This window comes from Lynx rufus, unplaced genomic scaffold (genome assembly GCF_022079265.1).
Source record: "Lynx rufus isolate CCGP_SWC_20201006 ecotype Redwood Valley unplaced genomic scaffold, mLynRuf1.p SCAF_5, whole genome shotgun sequence".
Lineage (NCBI taxonomy): Eukaryota > Metazoa > Chordata > Mammalia > Carnivora > Felidae > Lynx > Lynx rufus.
The window spans coordinates 27,762,101-27,785,982 of record NW_025814867.1 but is presented as its reverse complement, the minus strand read 5'-3'; the positions used below and the strand labels follow the sequence as shown (position 1 = coordinate 27,785,982).

At 38.9% G+C, this 23,882-nt stretch overlaps 1 protein-coding gene across 1 annotated transcript in view; it reads left to right on the top strand.

Annotated features, from left to right (window-relative positions):
- Positions 1–23,882, top strand: part of CPNE4 (copine 4) — a 493,405-nt gene that overhangs the window by 363,854 nt on the left and 105,669 nt on the right. The window contains exons 5-7 of the mRNA XM_047100293.1: positions 1,768–1,842; positions 11,363–11,446; positions 14,760–14,849. Coding sequence (XP_046956249.1) covers positions 1,768–1,842; positions 11,363–11,446; positions 14,760–14,849 — 249 coding nt within the window. The remainder of the gene's footprint in view (positions 1–1,767; positions 1,843–11,362; positions 11,447–14,759; positions 14,850–23,882) is intronic.

Genomic DNA, 23,882 nt, shown 5'->3' with positions numbered 1-23,882 from the left:
TAAAGAACTTATACAACTCAACACCCTAAAAACAAATAATCCAATTAAAAATAGGCAGAACATGAACAAACAGTTCTCCAGAGAGGACATACAAATGACCAACAGACACATGAAAAGATGCCCAATGTCACTCATCATCAGGGAAATGCAAATCAAAACTACAATGAGATATCACCTCATACATGTCAGAATGGCTAAAATCAAAACACAAGAAACAAGTGTTGGTGAGGATGTGGAGAGAAGCTTCATGCATTGTTGGTGGGAGTGCAAGCTTGTGTAGCCACTGTAGAAGAGTATAGGGGTTCCTCAAACAGTTAAAAATGGAACTATCCTATGATCCATTAATTGCACTACTGGGTATTTATCCAAAGAATACAAAAACACTAATTTGAAGGGATACAAGCATCCCTATATTTATTGCTGCATTATTTACAATAGCCAAGATATGGAAACAGCTAAAGTATTCATCCATAGATGAATGGATAAAGAAGATGTGGTATCTATATATACAATGGAATATTATTCAGCCATAAAAAGAATGAAATCTTGCCATTGGCAAGAACATGGATGGAGCTAGAGAGTATAATGTTAAATGAAATAAGCCAATCAGAGAAAGGTAAATACCATATGATCTTACTTATATATGGAATTTAAGAAACAAAACAAGCAAAGGAAAAGATTTTTTTTAAAGGAGAGAGAGACAAAATAAGAAATAGATTCTTAACTATAGAGAACTGATGGTTACCAGAGGGGAGGTGGTGTGGGGATGGGTGAAATAGGTGAGGGGGATTAAAGAGCAGTTATCATGATGAACACCAAGTAATATATAGAACTGTTGTACCATTGTACTATACACCTGCAACTAATATAACATGTTATGTGAAACAGCTGGAATTTTTTAAAAATTAATAAAAAAATAATTACACATGGCTATCAGTTACTGTATTGGACAGTGCAGATTACAGAACATTTCTGTCATCACATAGTGTTCAATTGGGCAATACTGGAAGTATTTCTAAATAAAACCTTAAATTTTCAAAGTACTCTAGTATTTGAAACTTTGGCATCTTGTTTTAGAGCCCTTGAGAAAGGTAGAGAAAGTGTTCTAATCATTTAGTTGTGGGGACAAAAGAAAAAGAAAAGGTAGAATGACTTACCAGGAGAATCTGAATTGCTAGGGAGGTAAATTGCCAGGAGGCAAACCTCCTGAGTTCCTTTGAACATTCCTTTTTAACTTGAAAGTGACTGATTCCCTTTTCAAAAATTTTAAGCCATTTTTTAAGGGAAAAATTCAAAAGGATTCCCTGTGATTTAAGTTATGACCATTCTCACAAGCACTTACCTGAGGTTGTTGCTTGAATATTTTAAATGATACATTCATGTCAAAGTTTTTTTTTTTTTTTAACTTCTTGGTTCAATTCCATACAAATGATTCAAAGGGTCTTTGAAGACCCCATTGTTGCTCTAAAAAGCCATGAATCCAAAGGCTCACTTGCAAAGCCCACAGTCCCAGAGAAGCTTTGGGATATTAAATCCAGGTATGAGATTTACCTTTGTTCTTTCCCAGGAGAACAACCCCTCATCTTGCCATCTTTACTTTAAGACATCTTAGAGATCTTTTTCCTTCACTCATCTCAAAAATATTTAATCTCCTTCTTAATTTTAAATATTTAAATACTTCTCTTAATCTGGGATCCTTGGAGTAGAACAATGGCTTCAACAGCCTCTGCAAAACACTTGAAAATATGTGAAAATTTTTTCCTTTAGGTGATTGCTGAAGAATTATCTGGCAATGATGACTACGTTGAACTTGCATTCAATGCACGAAAATTGGATGACAAGGTAAAGTGCTGGGTGTTAACCTAACTGAAGAAAGTAATAAGGCTGACATACAAAGTTTAATCAGATTTTCCCCTGAAGCTGTTTTCTCCCTTTCCCACATTATTAAACAGATCAAAGATTTCACAGAGGTCTGCAAAGTAAGACTTTCCCCAAATTTTAGAAGCAGTTCATGAGAAGTGGGAGGGACTATAATTAAAAGAAGACAATTTTGTTACACCTAGGCTTCATTTGTTCCCAAATGTCACAGGTCAATGTGCACAGATAAATATGGTTTAAGCCCATTGTTAGGGACATTTCATAAGAAAAAAGAAGACATGAAAGGGAGGAAAAGTGACTTTCGTTAAGCACCTATGTTTTCCAAGAACAGGGTTAAAAGCTTTTTTTTTTTTTTTAAGTTTATTTATTTTGAGACAGAGAGAGAGTGCATGTGAGGGGTGGGGAGGGGCAGAGAGAGGGGGACTGAAAAAATCCCAAGCAGTCTCCATGCTGTCAGCACAGAGACCGACCTGGGGCTCCATCTCACAAACCGAGAGATCATGATCTGAGCTGAAATCAAGAGTCAGATGCTTAACCAACTGAGCCACCTAGGCACCCCTAGAGCTTTTCATGCATTATCACATTTGATCATTCTTACAGCTCCCATGTAACAGGCATTATTAACTTTTGCTTTGCAGATGAGGAAACAGATTCAAAGATGAAATAACTTAAGGTCATTCCATGTGTTAGTCCAGATAATCCAAGAAACAGACACCAAGACAGGCTTAAATACCCAAGGATTTTATTAGGAAAATGCTTGTGTAGGGAACATAGGGAGGAAGTTTGCAGACCGCAATGCAAGTCTTACCATAACTAAAGGAGAGAGGGAGAGAGAGAGAGAAGAGCAGGTGGCAGTGTCCTAGAATGCCATTCAGTCTAAGGAAGGGTCAGTGAAGCCATCAGGGAGTCCTGGGGCCAATATTGACCAGCAGAAAAGTTTCATGTCTCCTATGCCTGCCTTAATATCCCCTACACATGCAGGCACTGGCTGGGAGCAGCCCATGGGAAGCCTGGCCTTGGTGCAAGTGCAGAGATGTATTTCAGGGCACAGTGGCTGGGGCCCTTGGTCAGTTACATTCCCTGTATTGGGAGGTCTGTAAAGCAGTTTTCTTGGCCAACATATCCTGCTAGTAAATTGTAAAACTGAGGATTCATTTCCATGTCGGTTACATGGGAGTCTGACTCCCGTCTGTGTTCTTTCTATTGTATCTCACAATTTTTACCCAATCATAAGCCATGTTAGTCTTGTATATACAGAAAAAGTTCCTTAGTTTCCACCCATCAAAAAGGGTGGGGCGGTGTCCTTTCCAACCTCACCATATTTTTATGATCTCCCTCCAACCATATCTTTAAGTCAAAAAAACACATCACATTAATAAATGTATGCACAAAGGATTCCATTTTCCTAGAGCACAACTAGAGAACAGGGGATTTTTAGAAGTGGCACCACTTTTTCAAACACTTGCTTATAGGCATTAGGCTGAAAAAGGTAAACCAATGTCTCAAGCAATTCCTTAAAGTCTTAAGTAGCTTATATCCTGGCGTATCTCATTCACTTTCACCTATGAACAGTACTCAGCCCTTTTATACACTCATTAGCTCATTCTTGTATTTGTTCATTCTCCATTCATCATTCATTCACAAATCTTTGCTGCATGCTTGTTATGCATTAGATGGTGGGAAAAGACATTCTTTAAACCATTCTCATACCCACAACCTGGAATTCACTGTCTAACTAAGTGAAACATAAATTTAAACAACAAATGGTATAAATAATACTATAGCCATGACAGGATGTGATAGGTGATGTATAATCAGAGGGTCTGGAGAAGGTTAATTCATTCTGCCTAGGGACATCAGAGAAGACTCTATACTTATGAATGGATGATATTTGGATGTCTTTAGTGTCCTGAGTAGATTGTGTGAAACTTTCGAGAACTGCTACTTTCTGCCATTAGCATGAACTGGGTGCTGGAAACTGCAGTGTGCATTGATGTCACTTGGACGTAAGCTTTTAATCTTCAGTTCCTAATGGCTATTATGCTCTTTCCTTTCCCATCATCTCCCCAGGTTTTGGAATAATTCACCAAATTTCTTTGTAGTATCTTTCCTGATGCCATTATAAGCCACTGGGTCAGTGTGTAGCAGTTTTAAGCTGCTCAGTTAATGGCTTATAATGGCTTCTTTCTACTTAATAGTCTCTTAAGCACCTCTAGTCCACTTTCTAACTGACTTATGTTATAGTGCAAGAGGACTTGGGGGTTTGTTAGTGGGCCCATTAGCTCTGAGGTGTTTGAACAGCTTCCCTTCATTTGAATGAGCACTGGCTCACAAAACTGAAAAAATCTCATGTAGCACTTAATTTGGTTCTAGGTGGCCATTCCCACCTTTGTCTGGGTTGATTATCTAAGGCCCTGGTCACCGCTGAGCCTCAGTGCCCCAGTGATGTAGACTCCAGATCCTTCAAATTATGGTGGTATCTAGCCCAGACTCCTTAGTAATCCAGAGAGGAGAAGGCTGAGGCCATTGCTCCTCTTTGGACTGGAAGATGAATGGTCTTAGGTGGAAAAAGGGGAAAGATGTAGATTTAAAGAGCTCTAAGATGATACCATGAAGATCACCTCATGCAACCTCTTCAGGAAACCAAGGCTCAGCAAGGTCTGGTGACTTATCCAGATACTACTACTCCACTGGTTATGTATTGCTGCAAAGCAAACCACCTCAACACCTAGTGACTTAACTCTTCTATTACATGTTATGATTTTGAGGGTCAGAAACCCAGGCATGGTTCAATGGGGCAATTCTTCTGCTTCTTATGATGTTGACAGAAGCCATACAGCGATACTCAGCTAGGGGAGGAGCTTGTCTGGAGAGCTCAGTCTAGCTTTACTCACATGCCTGGCACATGGAATGGCTGAAAGGCTGGGTTCAGCTGGGTTGGTCAGCCAGCATGCCTACATAGTAGTCTTGGGTTAGGCACATTTCCCACATGGTGGCTGGCTCTTCCCAGAGAAAGCATCCCAGGAGAACAGAAAAGCTGAGTGGCATTTTTATGACTTAGCCTTGGAAGTCATGCAGCATCACGTCTGCTGCATTGTGTTAGTTCTATGTAGGTCATAAGGCCTGCCCAGAGTCAAAGAGAGGGGAGTTAGACTGCACACTCTGATGGGGGAGTGGCAAAGTTGTACTGTAGAAAAGCATGTGGACAGTGGACATGGTGGTAGCCATCTTTGGAAAATGTAATTTGCCACAGTATTTTTGTGATAGAATCAGATAATACAATTATTTCATGTCACAGCAAGAAAAATAGTTCCCAGAGTTTATCAGGGAGAACCTCCTTCTTGCTTTTAGCATTACCTACATAACCTACATGTTAGCAGTTAAACTTATCTATTAATTGAGAAAATGTATCATGACTAAAAGCCACTAAGATAAATAAAGGTCTTAATTTTTTAATTGTGTTAATTAGTATCATGAGAGCAACTAATTTCTACATATACTTGAAAGTTTTCAGTATGAATATGTGGGGAAAATATGCTGTATCCAACTCAGACAATGTTTATAGGTCATCTGGATCCCCAGGTCCCTGTAATACTCTGGTAACCTTCTGATACCCAAATGCATCAGGTAGAAAGCCTCTGATCTAATGTCATTGTTCTCATCTGTAAAAGAGGAGATGTGAAATGACTTACCCAAGGCTACACACACACACACACACACACACACACACACACACACACAGAGTCACTGACAGAGAGGGATTCAATCAGGTTGCCTATCTAAAATCCAAATTTTTCTTCAGGACTTAGGGCAAATGAATATAAGTTGAATTGGTCTCTAGATGTGGAGAACTTGGTATTTCAGGGAAATAGAACCAGGGAGGAGGGAGGTGAAGGTATGCTGTAGGCAGCTGTCCTCAAAGTGTGGTTCAAGGTCCCAAGACCGTTTCAGGGGAATGCATGAGGTCAAAACTGTTTTCATAATAATACTAAGGTATTTTCATTCTTCACTCTCATTCATTCACATGTGTACAATGGTTTTTTGGAAGTGGCATGATGTCTAATATCACAACAGATTGAATGCAAAAACAGATATGAGAATCCTGTTGCCTTCTATTAAGCCATTAAGTCATTAAACTGATTTGCAAAAATGTAAAATAATGCCACTTTTCTGACTATTTTTTAAATTTGGAAAATGCAGTTGTTTTCCACTAAAATGCTATTTTTGTTATGATGTACTGGGTTTATTTTTCTTATTTTTAAAATGATGCAACAAATGAATATTTTTTAAATTGCAGTTTTAGTTTATAATAGGATAAATGCCAATAGATATAATCCACATAAACAAAAGCTCCTTGAGGTCCTCAATAATTTTTAAGAATGTAAAGGGGTTTTAAGACCAAAGAGTTTGAGAACTGCTATTGTAGGTATACCAGTGAGCACTAAGTACTTTGCAAATCACAATGACAGAGAAATTCCCCCTTTTCTTTTGATAGAAATAGTCACTTAACTTGCATTTCCAGCGAATCAGCAGCCATCTACCTAAGATCGAAATCCAGAGTCCTTGAAATCTGAGAGGTAGTCTTCAATGACAGCCACACATAAAATAGATTAGGTTTGCAAGAAATAACTTATTTATCTAACGTTAATGCAATTCACTTAATGGAGAGGTAGGTGTTCTAATTTCTAAAGTACATTTAGTACATTAGCAGCTAGTTGGCAATTAATCTAATAAGTAAGTAGAGATAGGAATGTAATCACTTTAGAACATTCAAGCCAACAAAGAGTATTCTTTCTCTTTTTCCTCAGAAAGTATTCATGTTGGTATGCTGGAACTAATTCTCTCACTACTGATCCCCATATCTGTAGCAGTACTCATTATAAACTCCATTTTTAGTGTTCCCGAGATGCTAGATTGATGGGTTGCTGAATAAATAAACACATATGTCTCTAAAGCAGAAGTTGGCAAACTTTTTCTATAAAGGACCAGATGATAAATATTTTAGACTTTGCAGGCCACATAGTCTCTGTCCCAACTACTCAGCTCTGCTTCTGAAGCATGGACACAGCCATAGACAATACGTAAATGAATATGTCAGCCTTCCAGTAAAACTTTATTTACAAAAACAAGCTGTGGGCCAGATTTAGGCCACACACCATAGTTTGCCAACCCCTGTTCTAAAGCAACATTAAATCTCTACCTCCTGGGCTGCGATTTTACTATGTTCAAGTATGCTGCCTGAAAACTAACCTAGCCTGAGTTGATGACAGCAAGTTATAATTAATGAGTATCTATTATATACCAAGTGTCAGGTATCTAACCTACATTATCTCCAAAAACTCAAAAACATATTCCTAAAGATGGATGTTATTATTTACATTTTACAGATGAAGCATAATAAGGTTAAATAGTTTGTCCAAAGTCACAGTGATAGAAAGCTATAGAGTTTGGGTATGGCCCCAAATCTTTCAGATACTCTTTTCTTATTCCAATATTCCATTTTTGAGATCACTGTCATAGAAATGCACTGCTTCTTTTTCTATTCTAGACCTCAGCGGATTGCTTATTGCCTTCTTGCCTGACAAAATGTCTTTCATATTGGACCAAAAGGGCAGGGCGATATAGCCTCCAAGTTATTAAAAATTTTACCAGAGCAAAACCTCAGTAAAATGCCTATATCATTAACCTTGCTTGCACTGAGCTGTCCCAAGGGCCACCTTAATGCTGATGGTCAAGCAAAAAAAAAAAAAAAAAAAAAAAAAGCCAAAAATTCCACATTGTGTCATGTAACCATACAATTAATCCCAGAGTTGTTGTTTTTAAGTTACAAATTTCTGAGTGTACATTTACGATATTTTTGAGCTGCTTACGAATTGTTTTATTTCTAGGAATCAGAGGACTCCTTAGTGGTAATCATCCCTGATAGTCATGTAGTCCTTTACAAAGTGTCCTCATACACTGTGTCTGTTATTGATAATAATTGTGGCAGCAACACTTTTTGAGTACTTATTGCCAGGTGCTAGACTCAACATATCACATGGATCAGTGATTCCCACAGTGGTAGGAGGCAAAATGTGAAATCCTTTCCATTTACCAACCAGAAAACTGAGCCTTAAGGAAATTAAATATCTTGCCCCAGATCATGGAGATCGTATAGAGTGGAGTCAGGATTTGAAAGCAGTACTCAAGATAGTGTGCCCGTAGTAGATTCTCAATTACATGAAAGCATAGATGGCATCTGATCCTTCCTTCCTTGATTTATACTTTGTCCTGACAACATCTCTGTGCTAACCCTATAAATAGTATTTTATTTTATTTTTAAATGTTTATTTTTGTGAGAGAGAGAGAGAGAGAGCATGAGCCGGGGAGAGTCAGAGAGAGGGGGACAGAGGATCTAAAACGGACTCCATGCCGACAACAATAAGCCCAATGTGGGGCTGCACTCCTGAGTTTTGAGATCCTGAGTCACACTGAAGTCCAACACTCAACTGACTGAGCTGGCCAAGTGCCCCACCCTAAATAGTGTTTTAAAGGAATGTAAAATAAAATAGAAAAACTGTTGTGATATACTACCAAGAGAAAAAAAGATGTTAAAGTGTATGTAAAGTATGATTACAAATATATTTTTAAAAGAAAGAAAAGAAAATTATGTCTAGATTCTAGAAAAATATTTGCCAGAATGTTGATAGTTGTGGAATTATGGATATGAGTATTGGCTGCGTTTTTCCTTCTTTTTTTTCTTACTTTCTATTTTTAAATAAAAATAACAAAAGTTTAAAATATCAATGAAAGAAAAAAGAAAAATGACTGATAAAATTCCTTCAGTGTGGTCAGCAATTTTTAAGTGCAATTCACCGGCATGTTCCCTGAGGGAGCAACAATCTATTTAAGGAAACAAAGCCGAAACTCCAAGAGAGGAATCCAAGGGCATCTAGGAACAAGCTAATGTGGCTCACATCCATTATGAAAGGGAGGTAAGAGGGAGGTTCCAATTTTTTAAGATGAGTGTTAAAAATAAGTGGGGAGGGGAGAAATGTGAATGTCTTGAGTAAAAGGGGTAGAGATAGGAATTGACTACCAGTTTGGGAGGGAAAGGGGCCATTTTGGTGGACAGACACAGTTTGCAGGACAGATTTATTGGCAAAAACAGCCATTGTGGGTTCTTAACAAGATGAAGGTTGTGGTAATTTGGTACCTTCAAAAATAGAATAGGAAGGTATACACCAGACTCCAACTGTTGTGGCTCATGGTGTTTAGTTTCAGGCTGGGGCAGGAAGACCACAGGGGGAAGATAAATAGTCCTATCTCCCATCTTTTCTCTTTCTAAGGGGTCCTACAAGGTTTCTAGTTTCTAGGCTGATATTGTTTATTATAGAGCCTGTCATATTGTTTTCCTGCTCAAGATCTGACATTGGCTCCCAACTGCTTCCCAAGGCAGATGCAGAGTCTTTGGATGAGCATTTAAGACCCTTCACCCCATGGAGCTGACTTTGTCAGCGTTGTCTCAAACTCCTCTCCACATCCTTAGGCTGCAGTGGAATTAAGCTGCTTAGTGTGCCTCTCTGTTCACTCTTTCATACCTTCAATCATTCTGTTCCATCCCCAGAAATAACTTCCTCACAACCACATTTCCCAATGAAAATCCATCAGCTCCCTCTTACCGCCAAACCAGATGGTACTTTGAAGGGTTGAAACCAAGTTTTATCCTTCCTTGTATATTAACATCAAGCACAAAGACTCTATGATCAGTATATTTCCTGAGAATATTTTGTTGAGCTGAAGACTAGGATGGCTTTAGGCTTCATTCTGTTTTGCTGCAGTCTAGAATTCGGTGGGGGTTGGGGGGTGGGGGGATCACTTGAGGAAATACATAATAAGAGTGTAGTGACTAAGGCTGTTGCTCAGATAGCCTCCTATTCTATACCAGTTGTTCATATCATTCATTCATTTATTTGTGTATTCATTCATACGTTCGATAAACACTATGTACCACTAAAGTCTAGACATTGTAAAATATGAGGAAATTGTAGAGATATAAAAGAAAATCAGATATAATTCCTCCTTTCTGAACATTCATAATCTATTGGGGTAGAAACTAAGTGTACAGGAAGGATATGGCTATGTCTGCTTCTAGTAATGAAGTACCTGCTTGTTTTACATTATTCTCCCAATGAAAATGGCTAGAAACACTGGATAAGAACCAAGAGACATCTGTTTGAAGGCCCTAAGGCTGTCAGGTTTTGAGGGGCCAAAAATGGAAAGAAGAGAAATCCGCTGAGGTGATTCAGACATTCTATCCAGGTTTTCCACTCAAGGCAGTTCCTCAAGCCGGATTAATAAAACACCATGGGTAGAGATGCTAAGAAACCTAGCAGAAAATAGATAGTGAGAAGTAAGAAAGTAAGCAGAGGTCTTTGTAATCTCGTGGGCCTGGAGAAGCAAAACTGAAGTTCAGGGGTACTAAGAGAGCTAGGGCCCAAGATTCAGAGATGCTTCAGAGAAACAGTCTGAATGTCTTATTCTCCCAAGACAACCACTAATTAGCAAAGCAGCATAAAGAGAAACTGAACAAAAAGCTAGAGCCAAGAGACTATGGAGATAAACAGAGCCTTGGAGAGTCTCACAAAAATTAGCACTGAAGGCTTGTCAAGGAACACCAGCCCTTATAAACACAAAACCTTTCAGTTGGAGCCCTTTAAGGACTATTTTCAAAGAATAAGTGAATCAAAAATATATTGCACCTATAAAGAGTTTTGAAGAAACTTACCTCTAAATAGCTCAACCTTAATTGGAGTCAGGTGACTGCCCCCATTCTAACTGCTTGCCAGACTCTTGCTAAAGACTCATCTAGGGGCACCTGGGTGGCTCAGTCGGTTAAGCTTCCGACCTCAGCTCAGGTCACCATCTTGCCGTTCATGAGTTCGTGCCCCATGTCGGGCTCTGTGCTGACAGCTCAGAGCCTGGAGCCTGCTTCAGATTCTGTGTTTCTCTCTCTCTCTGTCCCTCTCCCGCTCTGTCTGTCACTCTCTCTCTCTCTCTCTCTCTCTCTCTCTCTCTGGCTCAAAAATAAATAAAACATTAAAAAAAAGACTCATCTGAGTCTTTATAATCTTTATTTACACAGTATCTGCTACACAAGAGGCAGAACCAAGAAACAGATAATAAAAATAGATCCAAAGGTGATCTAAATATCATAATCATCAGACATAGGCTTTAACAATGACTCTAATTAATATGTTTAAGAAAACAGAACGTTGCTTTTCAAAAAACTGGCATTTGAATTGATCTTTGAAGAATACTTCGGATTTCAATTAACCAAGATTGTACTTCTCCAAGGACTTGGAGTCAGATGCAAGTCATTCTAGCCAAGGGTGGATCACAGAGATGAAGAACAAAGCAGGGAAGGGTCAAATCCAGCAGTATTTGATCCAGGGAAGGACCAAATGTGTGTAGGTGGGGAATAACTAATTTTTGTCTATTTCAGGATTTCTTCAGTAAATCTGACCCATTTCTGGAAATTTTTCGTATGAATGATGATGCAACCCAGCAGCTTGTACACCGAACTGAGGTGAGAAGACTTATCTTCAGCTGTGCCATCTCAGCTCCTAAGATAATAAATTGACCTGTTTTGAGAAACCCCTTATGTTTCTTTTTTTTTTTTTTCAACGTTTATTTATTTTTGCGACAGAGAGAGGCAGAGCATGAACGGGGGAGGGGCAGAGAGAGAGGGAGACACAGAATCGGAAACAGGCTCCAGGCTCTGAGCCATCAGCCCAGAGCCCGACGCGGGGCTCGAACTCACGGACCGCGAGATCGTGACCTGGCTGAAGTCGGACGCTTAACCGACTGCGCCACCCAGGCGCCCCCAGAGAAACCCCTTATGTTTCTTAATGTCTATAGTTGTGCACTCAGACCTGGAGCCTTCACTGTCCTTAAGAGGACTCTCTGTCTTTTGTAGCTTTTTAAATTCTCAATTTAGTTGTTAGAAGACCCTCTCTCACCCAAATTTTCCATTGTTGACCTTCAATACAGACTGTCAGCAACATATTAATAAGAATATGAATATTAGGTAACATTTAATGTGTATGATTAGGTGCCAAGCATTGTACTAAGTGATTTGTATGCATTACTTTATTTACTTCTCATAACAGTCCCTTGACATGATTATTATTACCCCCATTTTATAGTTCATTAACTGAACCTTTGGGAAGGCCAGTGACTTTCCAAATTCTCATAGTTAGTGAGGGGTAGAGCAGAGGTTTGAATTGAGTTTGTTTGGCCTGAGCTTCATGATAATTTGAGAAGCGCATCTGCCTCCCCAGCAAAAGTTCATCCACTGGGCTGATGTCAGGCCTATTATGTGAACGGCTGTTCTGTCCCAGCTGCCGCTTGGTCTAGCCGCAGCTCCTTCTCAAGCTCCCTTGTCTTTCTCTCCGGGGCTCCAAACCTTATCTCTTATTAACCCACCACCCAGTGCCACACACCCACTCAACAACCAACCCCAGTCTCCACTTTTCATTTTGTTTACAAGCTGGTCCAAGAGAGAGTCTGTGGGGATGAGAAGTACATTGATAAGGAAGAAGTGGGATGATTGTGATAAATGAAAGAGCTGAGAGAAGACTATTGTGTGTGTGTGTGTATATATATATATATATATATATATATATATAGGACTATTGTGCATGCATATATATGTGTGTGGTGGGATAAAAGAAGAAGGAGCCCTCATGACTTTCATAGGATGATAGTAGGGTTCCATGTTCCCACCACCCCATATTGGAATTCCATTTCCATTTTCCTGAAGTAATAGAGTCTCAAGTAGTGTTTGGGGAACTTTTTGTGTCATATTAAAAGTATACAAGAATTAAATAGTTTGGATGGGCAAAGTCTATGGATACCATCTAGTTCATAGTTGGCATTTAATAACTTGTGCTTAATAAAAAAATGAATAAATGAATGAAGCTGAGTATAGATAGTATGTCTGCTACATGTTATAATAGTACAATGTAGTTCTCTGGAATTTAACCCCTGGGGAACAGTTTGGGGTACAGTAGTCTCCCTGAATGGCACCTGATTGCCACCACCAAATAGAGTCCTTTTCACAAACACAGATTCCTTTGGTAGGACAAACTTCTTTCGGGAGAAGTAAATAAACTTTGGGGAGAATTAGAAGTGGTGTCCATTTGCCCTTTTGTTCCTGTCATTGAATGGGGGCTTAAATGTGCAGACAGAAAGGAGATGGGGGTGTATCATTAGACTTCTCTCACAAGATCTCCCTTTCCTTTGCTCCTGATACCAGTCCTTTTCTCATTATTAGTATTAGTAAATTCTCCTACTCCCAAGAATCTCTAGAACTCCTCCCATACCTAATTGCTGAGGAGCTTGTGGAGTCTCACAAGCAATGCAACTGTTACGTTTTCCAGTGAGTCAAGCAACACAACATTGATTTTTTCCTCTTTCTTATTCAAGAGATATGAAATAAATATTAGGCAATACTTTCTCTTGGAGGAAGCACACACATGTACACACAGATTCTAATTTCGTAGGAAATTTCTAGTTGAAACTTTGATCTGCTATGTTTAAAAACTGTTGCAATAAAATATCACTTCTTAGTGTTTTTATATAAAGGTGAGAACTTTAAATTAACCCAGATGCTTTTATCTAACTTTTCTTCTCATGACAACTTTGATCATCCCCAGGGTATCAGGGCACAAGACAAAGCCCCACAGGAACATAATTTTTGTACTTTAATGCATTAAAAGAAATTTAATAATGAGTCCATGATACAATCAATAATTCATGGTTATATTAAGGAACCCAGTAGAAGAGGGAATTACTTATAAAATAATTATGTTATTTGGATAGAGAATTCATTTTTTTATAATGCTAAGACTTCTGCTAACTAAAACTTTCACAGGAAGACAAATCGATATGACAAAATTCCATTTGACTTCATTTGTATATACCCTAGAGCAGTGGTTCTCAAATTTCATGCATCAGAATCATCTAGGGGGCTCACCTCCAGAGTTTCTGTCAGTAGGTATGGGCACAACCTAGAAATCTGAACCTTTAACAAGTTCCCAGGTGATGCTGGTTCTCCTGCTGTTCCAAGGACCACACTTTGGGAACCTCTATCCTAAAGTACACAATATAGCCCTAGGTACAGAGCAGATTCTCATGCATTCTATGTCCATGCAAATTATTTGAACCATAGTGATGGCAGGCTGACTTGACTTGTATGGACTATGGGGCAGGATTAGTAAGCTGCTTTCAGAAGGATTTCACTGTATTATAGACTTTGTGACACTAAAGATCTGAAGATCTTCCATATTATACCTTAATATGAAAGCTGGTATAAGTATGCTCTTGGGATTTTTCTTTTATAAACTTCTCCTCTGACTTGAATCTGCTCTAACCTGACGTCATAGACCAAAGACTATTCAATTCTTTAGCAGTAGAAATGTCCCGCTATACTCCCTACACTAACCAATAGTCTTTACCTATACTCAATAGAAGAGAATTTATGCCATAGGAATGACACTCCTGTAGAACTTTATCTATGCCTGTAGATCCTTTATCAGAGGCCAAAAGCAGACCTGCCTCCTAAATCCTAGCTCCTTTCAGTGTAGAAGGGTTCATCTCCAGCATCCATATGATGATCATTATTCATGAGACAACAGCCAGGCCAGTGATCACAGGAGTTCTGCTCATAACAAGCCACTTGGTGGGCACCCTTACTCCAAGTTTTCATTAAGACACTTATTCCAGATAGTTGTCCTTTTCATAAGCACCACAATACTTCTCAGATGGTTTTTGTATTGAAATGTGAAAATGTCAAGCATTCCCTCCCCAGCCCACCACTCCTCTCTTTGTTTTCTCAGGTTGTGATGAATAACTTAAGCCCAGCCTGGAAATCATTCAAAGTATCAGTCAATTCTCTATGCAGTGGAGATCCAGACCGCCGGCTGAAGGTCAGATATATATGTCTGAGAAATGCAATTGTTTATGTATTTAACTCTCCTCTTTCTCCTCGTTTGAATGTTGGAAAACCCAAAATTTTCTGTACTGCTTACCCAAATCTCTTAGCATCTTGATGGAAGATGAAGGGGATGTTTCTTCTGCAGGAGCCACTGAAGCTCATGAGATAGTCAAAGATAAATCCCAATTGTGTTATGTCAAGAGGGAAAGTCCATGGCTTCTCAGAGATAAACTGTGGCAATAAGTTCATGGCGTGATTGGGAGTTATTAAGAACACAAAAATTACTGTATCAATTATCTATTGTTGCATAACAGATTAATCCAAAATGTAGTCACTGAAAACAATAACCATTTATTTAGCTTATGATTCCATGCACTGGCAAGTTGAGTTCCTGTAGGAGGTTCTTCTCTTGATCTTGCTTGGATGCCCTCATGTATTTGCAGGGTGGCTCTGCTTCTGGGCCTTGACTGGCTATCATCTGGAATGACTGGGTGTTTGAGCCATTTATCTCTCAACATTCAGAAGGCTAATTTGGCCTAGTACACACAGCAACCTTAGAGTTCCAAAAGAGCAAGAACAGAAGCTGCAAAGTCTCTTAAGGTCTAGTCACAGAATGCATAGGAGGTCACTTCCTCCACATTCTGTTGGTCCAAGCAAGTCACATGGCCATCCCAGATTCAGGGATGAGGGTGAGGAAATTGACTCTGCCACTTGGTGAGAGGAACTGCAAAGTATGGTGGCCATATTTTTCAGTCTACCACAAATGTTTTTTGGGTATCGTGGGAATATACAAGTTGGAAGAAAAGACACATTGTGAGGGTGACCAAAGGAAGACAAGAGGCTGAATGCCAGAAGCAGATTCCAGGAGGCATTTTTTATGGTCCAAAAACTGACCCTCCTTCTACCTTGGAAGTCCAGAAGCTCCATGTTATCAATGCCCCCAAGTTGATTCTACCAATTCAGGATAACTAAGTAAAATCAGTAGAAACCAGAGCCTATAAACCTAAGGGCCAATCAATTCATATTGAGTGAGCAACATGTCCCTCAAGCAGAGTCAGCATTCACCTCAGTTTAATCAGGGCATTTTCTCTATGTGGGCCAGCCATAGGGAAGACAACTATTAGACGGCTACTATATTAGCCTGAAAGCCTGGGACGTCTGCCTCCACTATGGGAAGATAGGTTCATTCAGCAGACTAAATGTTCACGTTGATCTTTCAGGGCACCTAATTTCCTGGAAACTGTTAGATGGGCATTGCCAATGTTTGTCTTTGTAACTTTACATTTTCCTCATCCATTTTGCCTCACAAAACTTCTTGTGATAGAATTATTTTGATTTGTCAGCGTTGTCAGATTAGAACCCGTTTTCTCTAATGTGACCTTATATATCTTTGCTTAAGACCATTCTGTGTGGACTTGGTGCTTGAACTCTCAGTAGACCACTTACTTCCACATTCTTGAGGAGAAAGTCAGAGTTTCCCTAATATCTTGTGTCCTGTAAGAGCTAAGATACTTTAAGCTTCAATTGGCATCGGAACTGCCTTTTACATCAAAATCAGGAATCCTGGCTGTTTGGGACTCCATGTGTCAGCTCATATGTGGAATGCCAAGGGCTTTAGCTTCAGGCATAGGGTGATGATTAACGTCTGTATTCTGAGCAGCTCCATCCCATTCCTAGCAAGATAATTGACCCTGTTTAGGATAGAAATCAAATAATATGTCCATTAGCAATAGATCAACTTTGTCATATGGAGTTATTAATTGAATAAAAGGAGAGGGTTGTATGTAACTGAATAAATAAATGCAGAAAAGCAGCACATTATGGCCTTGTGAATGTTTTGCCATCTGTAGAGGAACAAGTAGGAGTAAAGGAGATAGATGATGAGTGACAGATGAGAAAGAAGGAGAAAGAAAGAAATAGGGTGTTGGAGAGGGAGCAGTAGGAAGGGAAGAAGGAAAGGATCGGAGCTTCTCAACAGCTGCACAACTGACATTTGGATTTTGTTGTAGGGGCCTGACCTATGCATTCTAGGATGTTTAACAAACAGCATCCCTGGCTACTTGATGTTAGTAATACTCCACTTACAGCCAGTCTTACATCAGTCTTACAGCCAGAAGTCTACTCAGACATTGCTAAATGTTTCCTGGAGAGTAAAATTACTCCTGATTGAGAACCAATGGTTTCAAACTTAACATGCATCAGAATCACCTAGATAACTTGCTAATATATGTGTGTGTGTGTGTGTGTGTGTGTGTGTGTATATATATATATACAGAAACTCTGAGTATTTAGTATTTACAAAGTATATATTTATATATATACTCAGAGTTTCTGATTCAGGAGGTCTAGGGTGGGCCTGAGAATTTTGCATTCTAACAAGCTCATGGGTAATGCTGCCACTGCTGGATTCAGCCCACACTTTAAGGACCCAGGGGTAGACATTTGTTTCTTCATTATGACTCTCCCATGGCCTAGTGTCTCCACAGCAATTTCTAGCACCCAGTCTCCCCTTTACCACCTTTGTTCTGCCCAGCACTTGTACCTTTCTGCACTGTCCCAGCCTTATCAGCTTTGCACACACCTTTCTCTCTTCCTGAAAAGCCTTCCTCAGTCTGCTTTTCTTTAAACAGGCTACTTTTCTTCAGGCCTCTTAAATCGCCCTCCACTTTCAAAAAACCTTCCTCTTTAGCTTCTGTGGGATACTTTCTAACCCTTTCTACCTACCCCATTAAACTACTTCTCAACTTGTTTTGAAAATTTCTGTGTACATCTCTGTCTCCTCAGTAGACGACTTGTCCTTTTCAGTTTGCTCCTTCGGGGTAGAACCATGTTTTGTTCACTGTGTATACAGCTGTCTAGCATAGTGCTTGGCACAGAGTAGATACCCAGTAACTTTTTAAAAAATGTTCATTTATTTATTTTGAGAGGTGGGGGGAGAGAGGGAGAGAATCCCAAGCACCCAACATGGGGCTTGATCCCATGAACTGTGAGATCATGACCTGAGCCTAAATCAATAGTCGGATGCTTAACCGATTGAGCCACCAAGGTGTGCCTACCCAGTAACTTATTGGCGAGTGAATGAATAGAGGTGTGAGGGAAGTACTGAGAGGTTACCAGGGGGTATCCTGGGGCAGGGACTGGAGTGGAGAATTGCCCACAGCAGTATTTGGTATGCTGGAGTTTCCTAGGCCACAAAGCCAATGTTGCGCTCACCTGCTCACAATATCCAAATGCAGTTTTCTGAAAGGCAGGATAGACTTCCTGTATTGCCCTTTACTTGTATTCATTATTTTGTCACAAAGGCCACTGTGAAATTTTCATAATGCTGTCCCTAGCTAGCTTTCTCCAAAATAAAATGGCAACATATTGGCAGGCAGCATCTCTGTCCATATGGGTGTCATTCTTCCTACCACCAAAGAACATTAGAAAGTGATTTAAATTTTTTTTAATTTTAAAAACACTCAGGTTAGATTTTAGCAATCTTAGCAAAATTTTGACACTTAGGTCTTTGTCCCAAATGAGGCTTGGTATCTTTAATTCTCATTTATTCAGGACCCACATGAACACCCAAGTTCAAATAACCAGCTTTTTCTGCTTTACTTTTATTTATTTATTCTGTACTGTTCCTTTGTGTAAAAAATAAAAGCATTCAAAGAAGCCTTTTTCAGAAACTGGTGTTTTAACTTACTATGGAAACATTCAAACATACATAAAAGTAGAGAAAATGATGTGATAACTCCCCATGCCCAGTACACAGCTTCAACAATTATTATCTCATAGCCAATTTTACTTCACACACACCCCTAAAACCCATTTCCCTCTTCCTCTCCCCACTGGATCATTTTGAAGCAAATCCCAGACCAGCGCCAGCTCATCCATTAAGCCCAGCAAGCACAGTGCCAGGACCCACCAGACTTTCAGGAGTCCATGAAAATGTTTTCATTCTTTTAAAATTAGAAAGGAAAAAAATGAACTTATAAATAAGATTGAATAAAATGTTTTATTTTTTTTCTCACCTCAGAAAGCAATGACATTTTTAGAATCCTAAAAATCTACTATGGTGGAAGGGGACCCATGAAGGCAAAAATGCCTAGGGCCAATGAAGGTCAAGGTATGGCCATGTCCCAAATACCTTATCACATCATCCCAAAATGCTTCAGTATAAGAATAAGAATAAGGAATCATTCTATAAACATAACTACAAAGCCATTATATAATCTAATTATATTATATATCTAAGAATATTAACTAAGCCTCCTTAATACCATCAAATATTTTGCCACTATTCATATATGACTGATGGTCTAATTTATTTAAAAAAATGTTTTTGCACTTTTTTTTTTAAAAAGGGGGGATCTAAATAAGGTCCAAGCATTGAATTAGACAAAAATACCTCCAAAGTTCTCTTTTAATCTGTTAGTTCCTTCTCCTTTTTTTCCCCTTGCAGTTTACTTATTGAAGAAATCAGGTTGGTTTACCCTGTAGCATTTCTCATGTTTTGTGCTCCCTGTAAATGAGGAGTTAGGACTTGATCAGATTTGGGGTCTGTTTTCTAGCAAGAATGCTTTATAAGTGATGCGGCTTTCTTAGGGTGTGAATAGTCATTGAGGAACTTTGCCTACATCCATTTAGTTAGGGCTTCCAAAATGGTAATTTTCCACTTCTGTCATTACTTCTTTATCTGTTGTTTAGTGTCTTCTATAAGGAAAAGCTTTTCCTTCAATAACTATTTGGCTCCCTGAGGTGTGATTCATACAGGAAAGACAGGAAAAATGTTTTATTTTTCCTTTCTTTTTTAACCAATTTTCAGAATAACAAATTAGTTCTCTGGCATCCTCCATAGGTAACTAGTGAAGTCCCCCAATATTATTAAGAATTTATAGATTTTTTGATATATCTGAGTCTTTCAATTCATTTCAGTTATTACTATTCCTTTGAAATCTTGAATTGCTGCATGTTTAACCAATGAAAACTGCTTTAAGTTATCTCTTGAGTTCTTTTGACATAAACTTAATACTATGTAGTCATTTCCTAGCTTTCTTGTATAAACTTTAAAATTCATAAATTTTGAAATTGTGTAATTCCCTTTCTCCATCAGATCTATCTCTCTGTGGATGCTGAGTCATATATTAAAGTCTCTTGAAACAATTTCTCTCCATAGCTAAACATCTACCCCATAGAATTCTCATTTTGTTTCATTTGCTTTCCATTGCTAGGATATTTTTACAAATTTAATTTTCCTTTGTATGAAATGTTTACATGATTCTAAAGTCAAAACTACAAAACAAGTATATTCAGAAAAATTTACCTTCCATTCCTGTCTCTTCCACTTTGTACCCTCTTCCCTTACAGGTAATCATTTTGTAGTATACTTTAATACTTGGCAGTGCTAACTCCTTCCACTTCTCTATTCCTTTCCCTTTTAAGGGTTTTCCTGGATATTTTGCTTGTTTTTTCCTGTCCCTTTAGCTTTAGAAACAACTAGTACTGGGGTGGGGCGGGGAACAACTTGATGGTATTTTTATTGGTATTGCAAAGGAAATCTCTTTACTATTGAGTCTTCCTGTCCTAGAATATGGTATGTCTTCCCATTTGATCAAATCTCCTTTTATGTTTACAGGAGTGCTTAATGTTTTTCTCTTAGAGGTCTAGAACATTTATATTTAAATTTATGCCTAGTTTTTGTGTGTGTGTTTGTTTCTTTTTTTTTTTTCTTTTTTTTTTTTTTAATTTTTTTTTTTCAACGTTTATTTATTTTTGCGACAGAGAGAGACAGAGCATGAACGGGGGAGGGGCAGAGAGAGAGGGAGACACAGAATCGGAAACAGGCTCCAGGCTCTGAGCCATCAGCCCAGAGCCCGACGCGGGGCTCGAACTCCCGGACCGCGAGATCGTGACCTGGCTGAAGTCGGACGCTTAACCGACTGCGCCACCCAGGCGCCCCTGTTTCTTTACCTCTTCTAAATGGAATCTTCCATTATGCCTTCTAACTATCATTTGTCAATGTAAAGGTTATTGAATTTTGCTTGTTTTCTAAAACTGCTATTTTATTGTTATATTCTTTTTTATAGTAATTTTCTGTTCATTTTTTTAGCATTTTCCAAATATATAATTCTATCATCTGAAAATAGAGTTTGTTTTACCCATTCTTACTATCCTGATGGCTCTAGTTATTGCTCTTCTTTATTTACATGGACCAATACTCCCAATATAGTGTTAAATAGTAGAGGAGAAATAGAGCATCTTTGTCTTATCCATCACCACAGTGGAAAATTCTGTAGTGTTTTTCCATTCATTCTGACTGAGATTAATTTTTTAAACTGATTATGAAGGTGTCAGAGGCTTAGCGCTTTTCTTAGCCATGTCTACCGAGCCTTAAAGACCTGTACTAGCATTCAGGGAGGATTCTTGTTGGTTTTGGTAACCCTAGAGACAAAAGTTGCTCTACTTCCTGAATAGATTTAGGTTTATGTTTAAGATTAGCTATTTGATGAAATATATATTTAACACTTAATATGAGCTATTTAATCAATTTGTCCATGATTTCTATGGCATGGTAGAGTCCTTATCAAAATCCTAGTTTCATTTACATCTAACCATGCAGTAAGGTAGCTTCCATTGTCTTCATTTTACAGATGAAGAAACAGAGGCTCAAAAACCCCCATGCATTCAAATGCCAACTTTAATGCTCTTTTTTATTGAATTGTACTGTCTCTATTTTGTTGTATTTCTTAGAAAATAAATCATCTTGATAAAGCATATCGCTTAACTCTGAACTAGCCAGAATGTTTTATTTGCCATTATTCTAACATTTAACAGAAACAAGTCTTGTATATATGTAACATATTTCATGAAGTCTGAGACACTATTAATTATGTAAAGCAGCACGAAGGGAAAAAAAACGTTCTTAATGAATCCATAATGCCATGCTTTCTTACCAACATGTGTTTATGAGGAAATCTGTGCTGTTAAACTCCATGAAATGTGGTATCAATCATTTCTTTTGATTTGATCAATACATTATTAATATCCAGTACATATTCTTTAGAAGGCATTGTTAGTATTCAGAATAGATTCTACCAGATGGGGGTCTAAGAGAAGAGGGTGAGAAGGCACTATCAGCAGGCATTATTAACACATTGTTAACACCCTAAATGTACCTAGTACTATAGGAAAATGCCATGACAGAAAAGTCTAGGAAAATACCATATAAGAACCTCAAGGCCATTTCCTGTCTCCTTTTCTAATTCTCAAACCATACAGGTAACTTGGACACTCTCCATGAAGAGTTCATCAGGCATTTTCTGAGTATGGTTGCCTCAAAGAGGGAATTAAGGTGATCCTTGTCTCACCCTGTCCCCATGCCTATGCAAGAGAGAGACCCAGGTTATTAGCTGAGGTCATGGTGCAGTGAGCACACCCAAGACAACCAGGCAGAAGGAAGTAGCAGAAGAAAAAGAGAAGCAGATCCCCAAAGTCAAAGCAGAGGTTATAGGACTCAGGAGCCCACGACAGCATGAGAGGAGGCCCAAAGTCCAAAGCAACCAACAAATGACATCTTCACCCACGATTGATCTCACTCACCTGTCACGCCCTACTTCTTCTGTAGCCACGTGTGATTGATTTAGAACAGCCATGTTCATGAACTCCCTTCTGACACCCCCAAATTTGGATTCCTGGCCAGTCAGAAAAGTGCTTTCTTGAATCAGCATTGTAGACCCCATTGGTCCTGGAATCTTCATTTTAACAACTTTCCCAAACAGTGCTGGTGCAAGCCGTTTGCCAAGCACACACTGAGAAATACTGTCTTCCTACTGAATCTTCAAACCTAGATGACTTGCTGGAACTTCTCTTGGGAGGTCAGTATTTTCACTGAAGAGCTAAGTGTATATGTATGTATACATTCTGCTCTTCCCTCTATATGAAATCTGTAGCACTTATCCTCTGGTTACATCTAGCTATTGGTGTCTTCCCTTTCTCAAGTGTGACCAGGCCATCTCGAATTGAAATTGCATTTTCAATACAAATTCATCATCTTTGCTTTGGACTCTCTGAGCCAGATTGATTCAGAGAACACTCAGGAGAGTGTTCTTGGAGTTTGCCTTGGACCTTCCCCCTTTATTCCCAATGCTACATGACTCCGAACTCCTGGATTCCTGAGTGCCTTTTATTTTGCCTCAGATCCTTTGAGCTTAGTTGCCAAACTTGTTTTATTTCTGCTTCATCCTGTTTTTCTGTAACAACACTTCTGACTCTTAATGCTTGAAAAGGAAACACACACACACACACACACACACACACACACACACACACATCTCAGTTCTAACCCCAGATCTCAATCCTTGATGGTGGCCCCAATTCAGCCCCATAATTCCCCCAAACCCATAGATTCAATCATGAGATCTCCCATGGGTTACACTAACATTTTCTGATTCTTGGTGCCAAATACAGGAAGGTGGAATTAAGGGGTCCCTTGGTAACTATATTTGGTGTTGTTGGAAACGCCTGTAATAAAGACATTCTCAGACAGTTGAAAGCAAGTTTACTTTCCTTCTCTATCTACCTTACAACTGAAAGAGGAAAAAAAGAGCTTGAATGGTCCATGGGCCTGTTATGTTCTCTTGAGATCTGTTAAAATTCAAGTACTTCTTTTTATGGCCTTCTGGGCTCAAGGGTTTCTGGGTTTGTGCCTGTCAATACTTCACTCAGCCTAAATGTCCCATGATTACCAGAGGACTGAAGACTCCTCTAGATGTCTCTATATTGGATCAGCCATGGCACAGGAATTCTCAACTCCACTTAAGTAAATGGCACCCCTGACCCAGCAGGCTGCCTCTACTGAGATCTGTAATCAATACTGCAGCATGGGAAAGCAACAGCCATCTTAAACAGTGTGGAATCATATAGGAATAAAGGAAGCTTCTGAATGAGAGAAAAACTACACACTCAGTTTTAATAATTTTTTCACTTTTCATTAATATTTTCCCCTTTTTTACAGATGATGAATTCAAGGTAGCATGTAAGC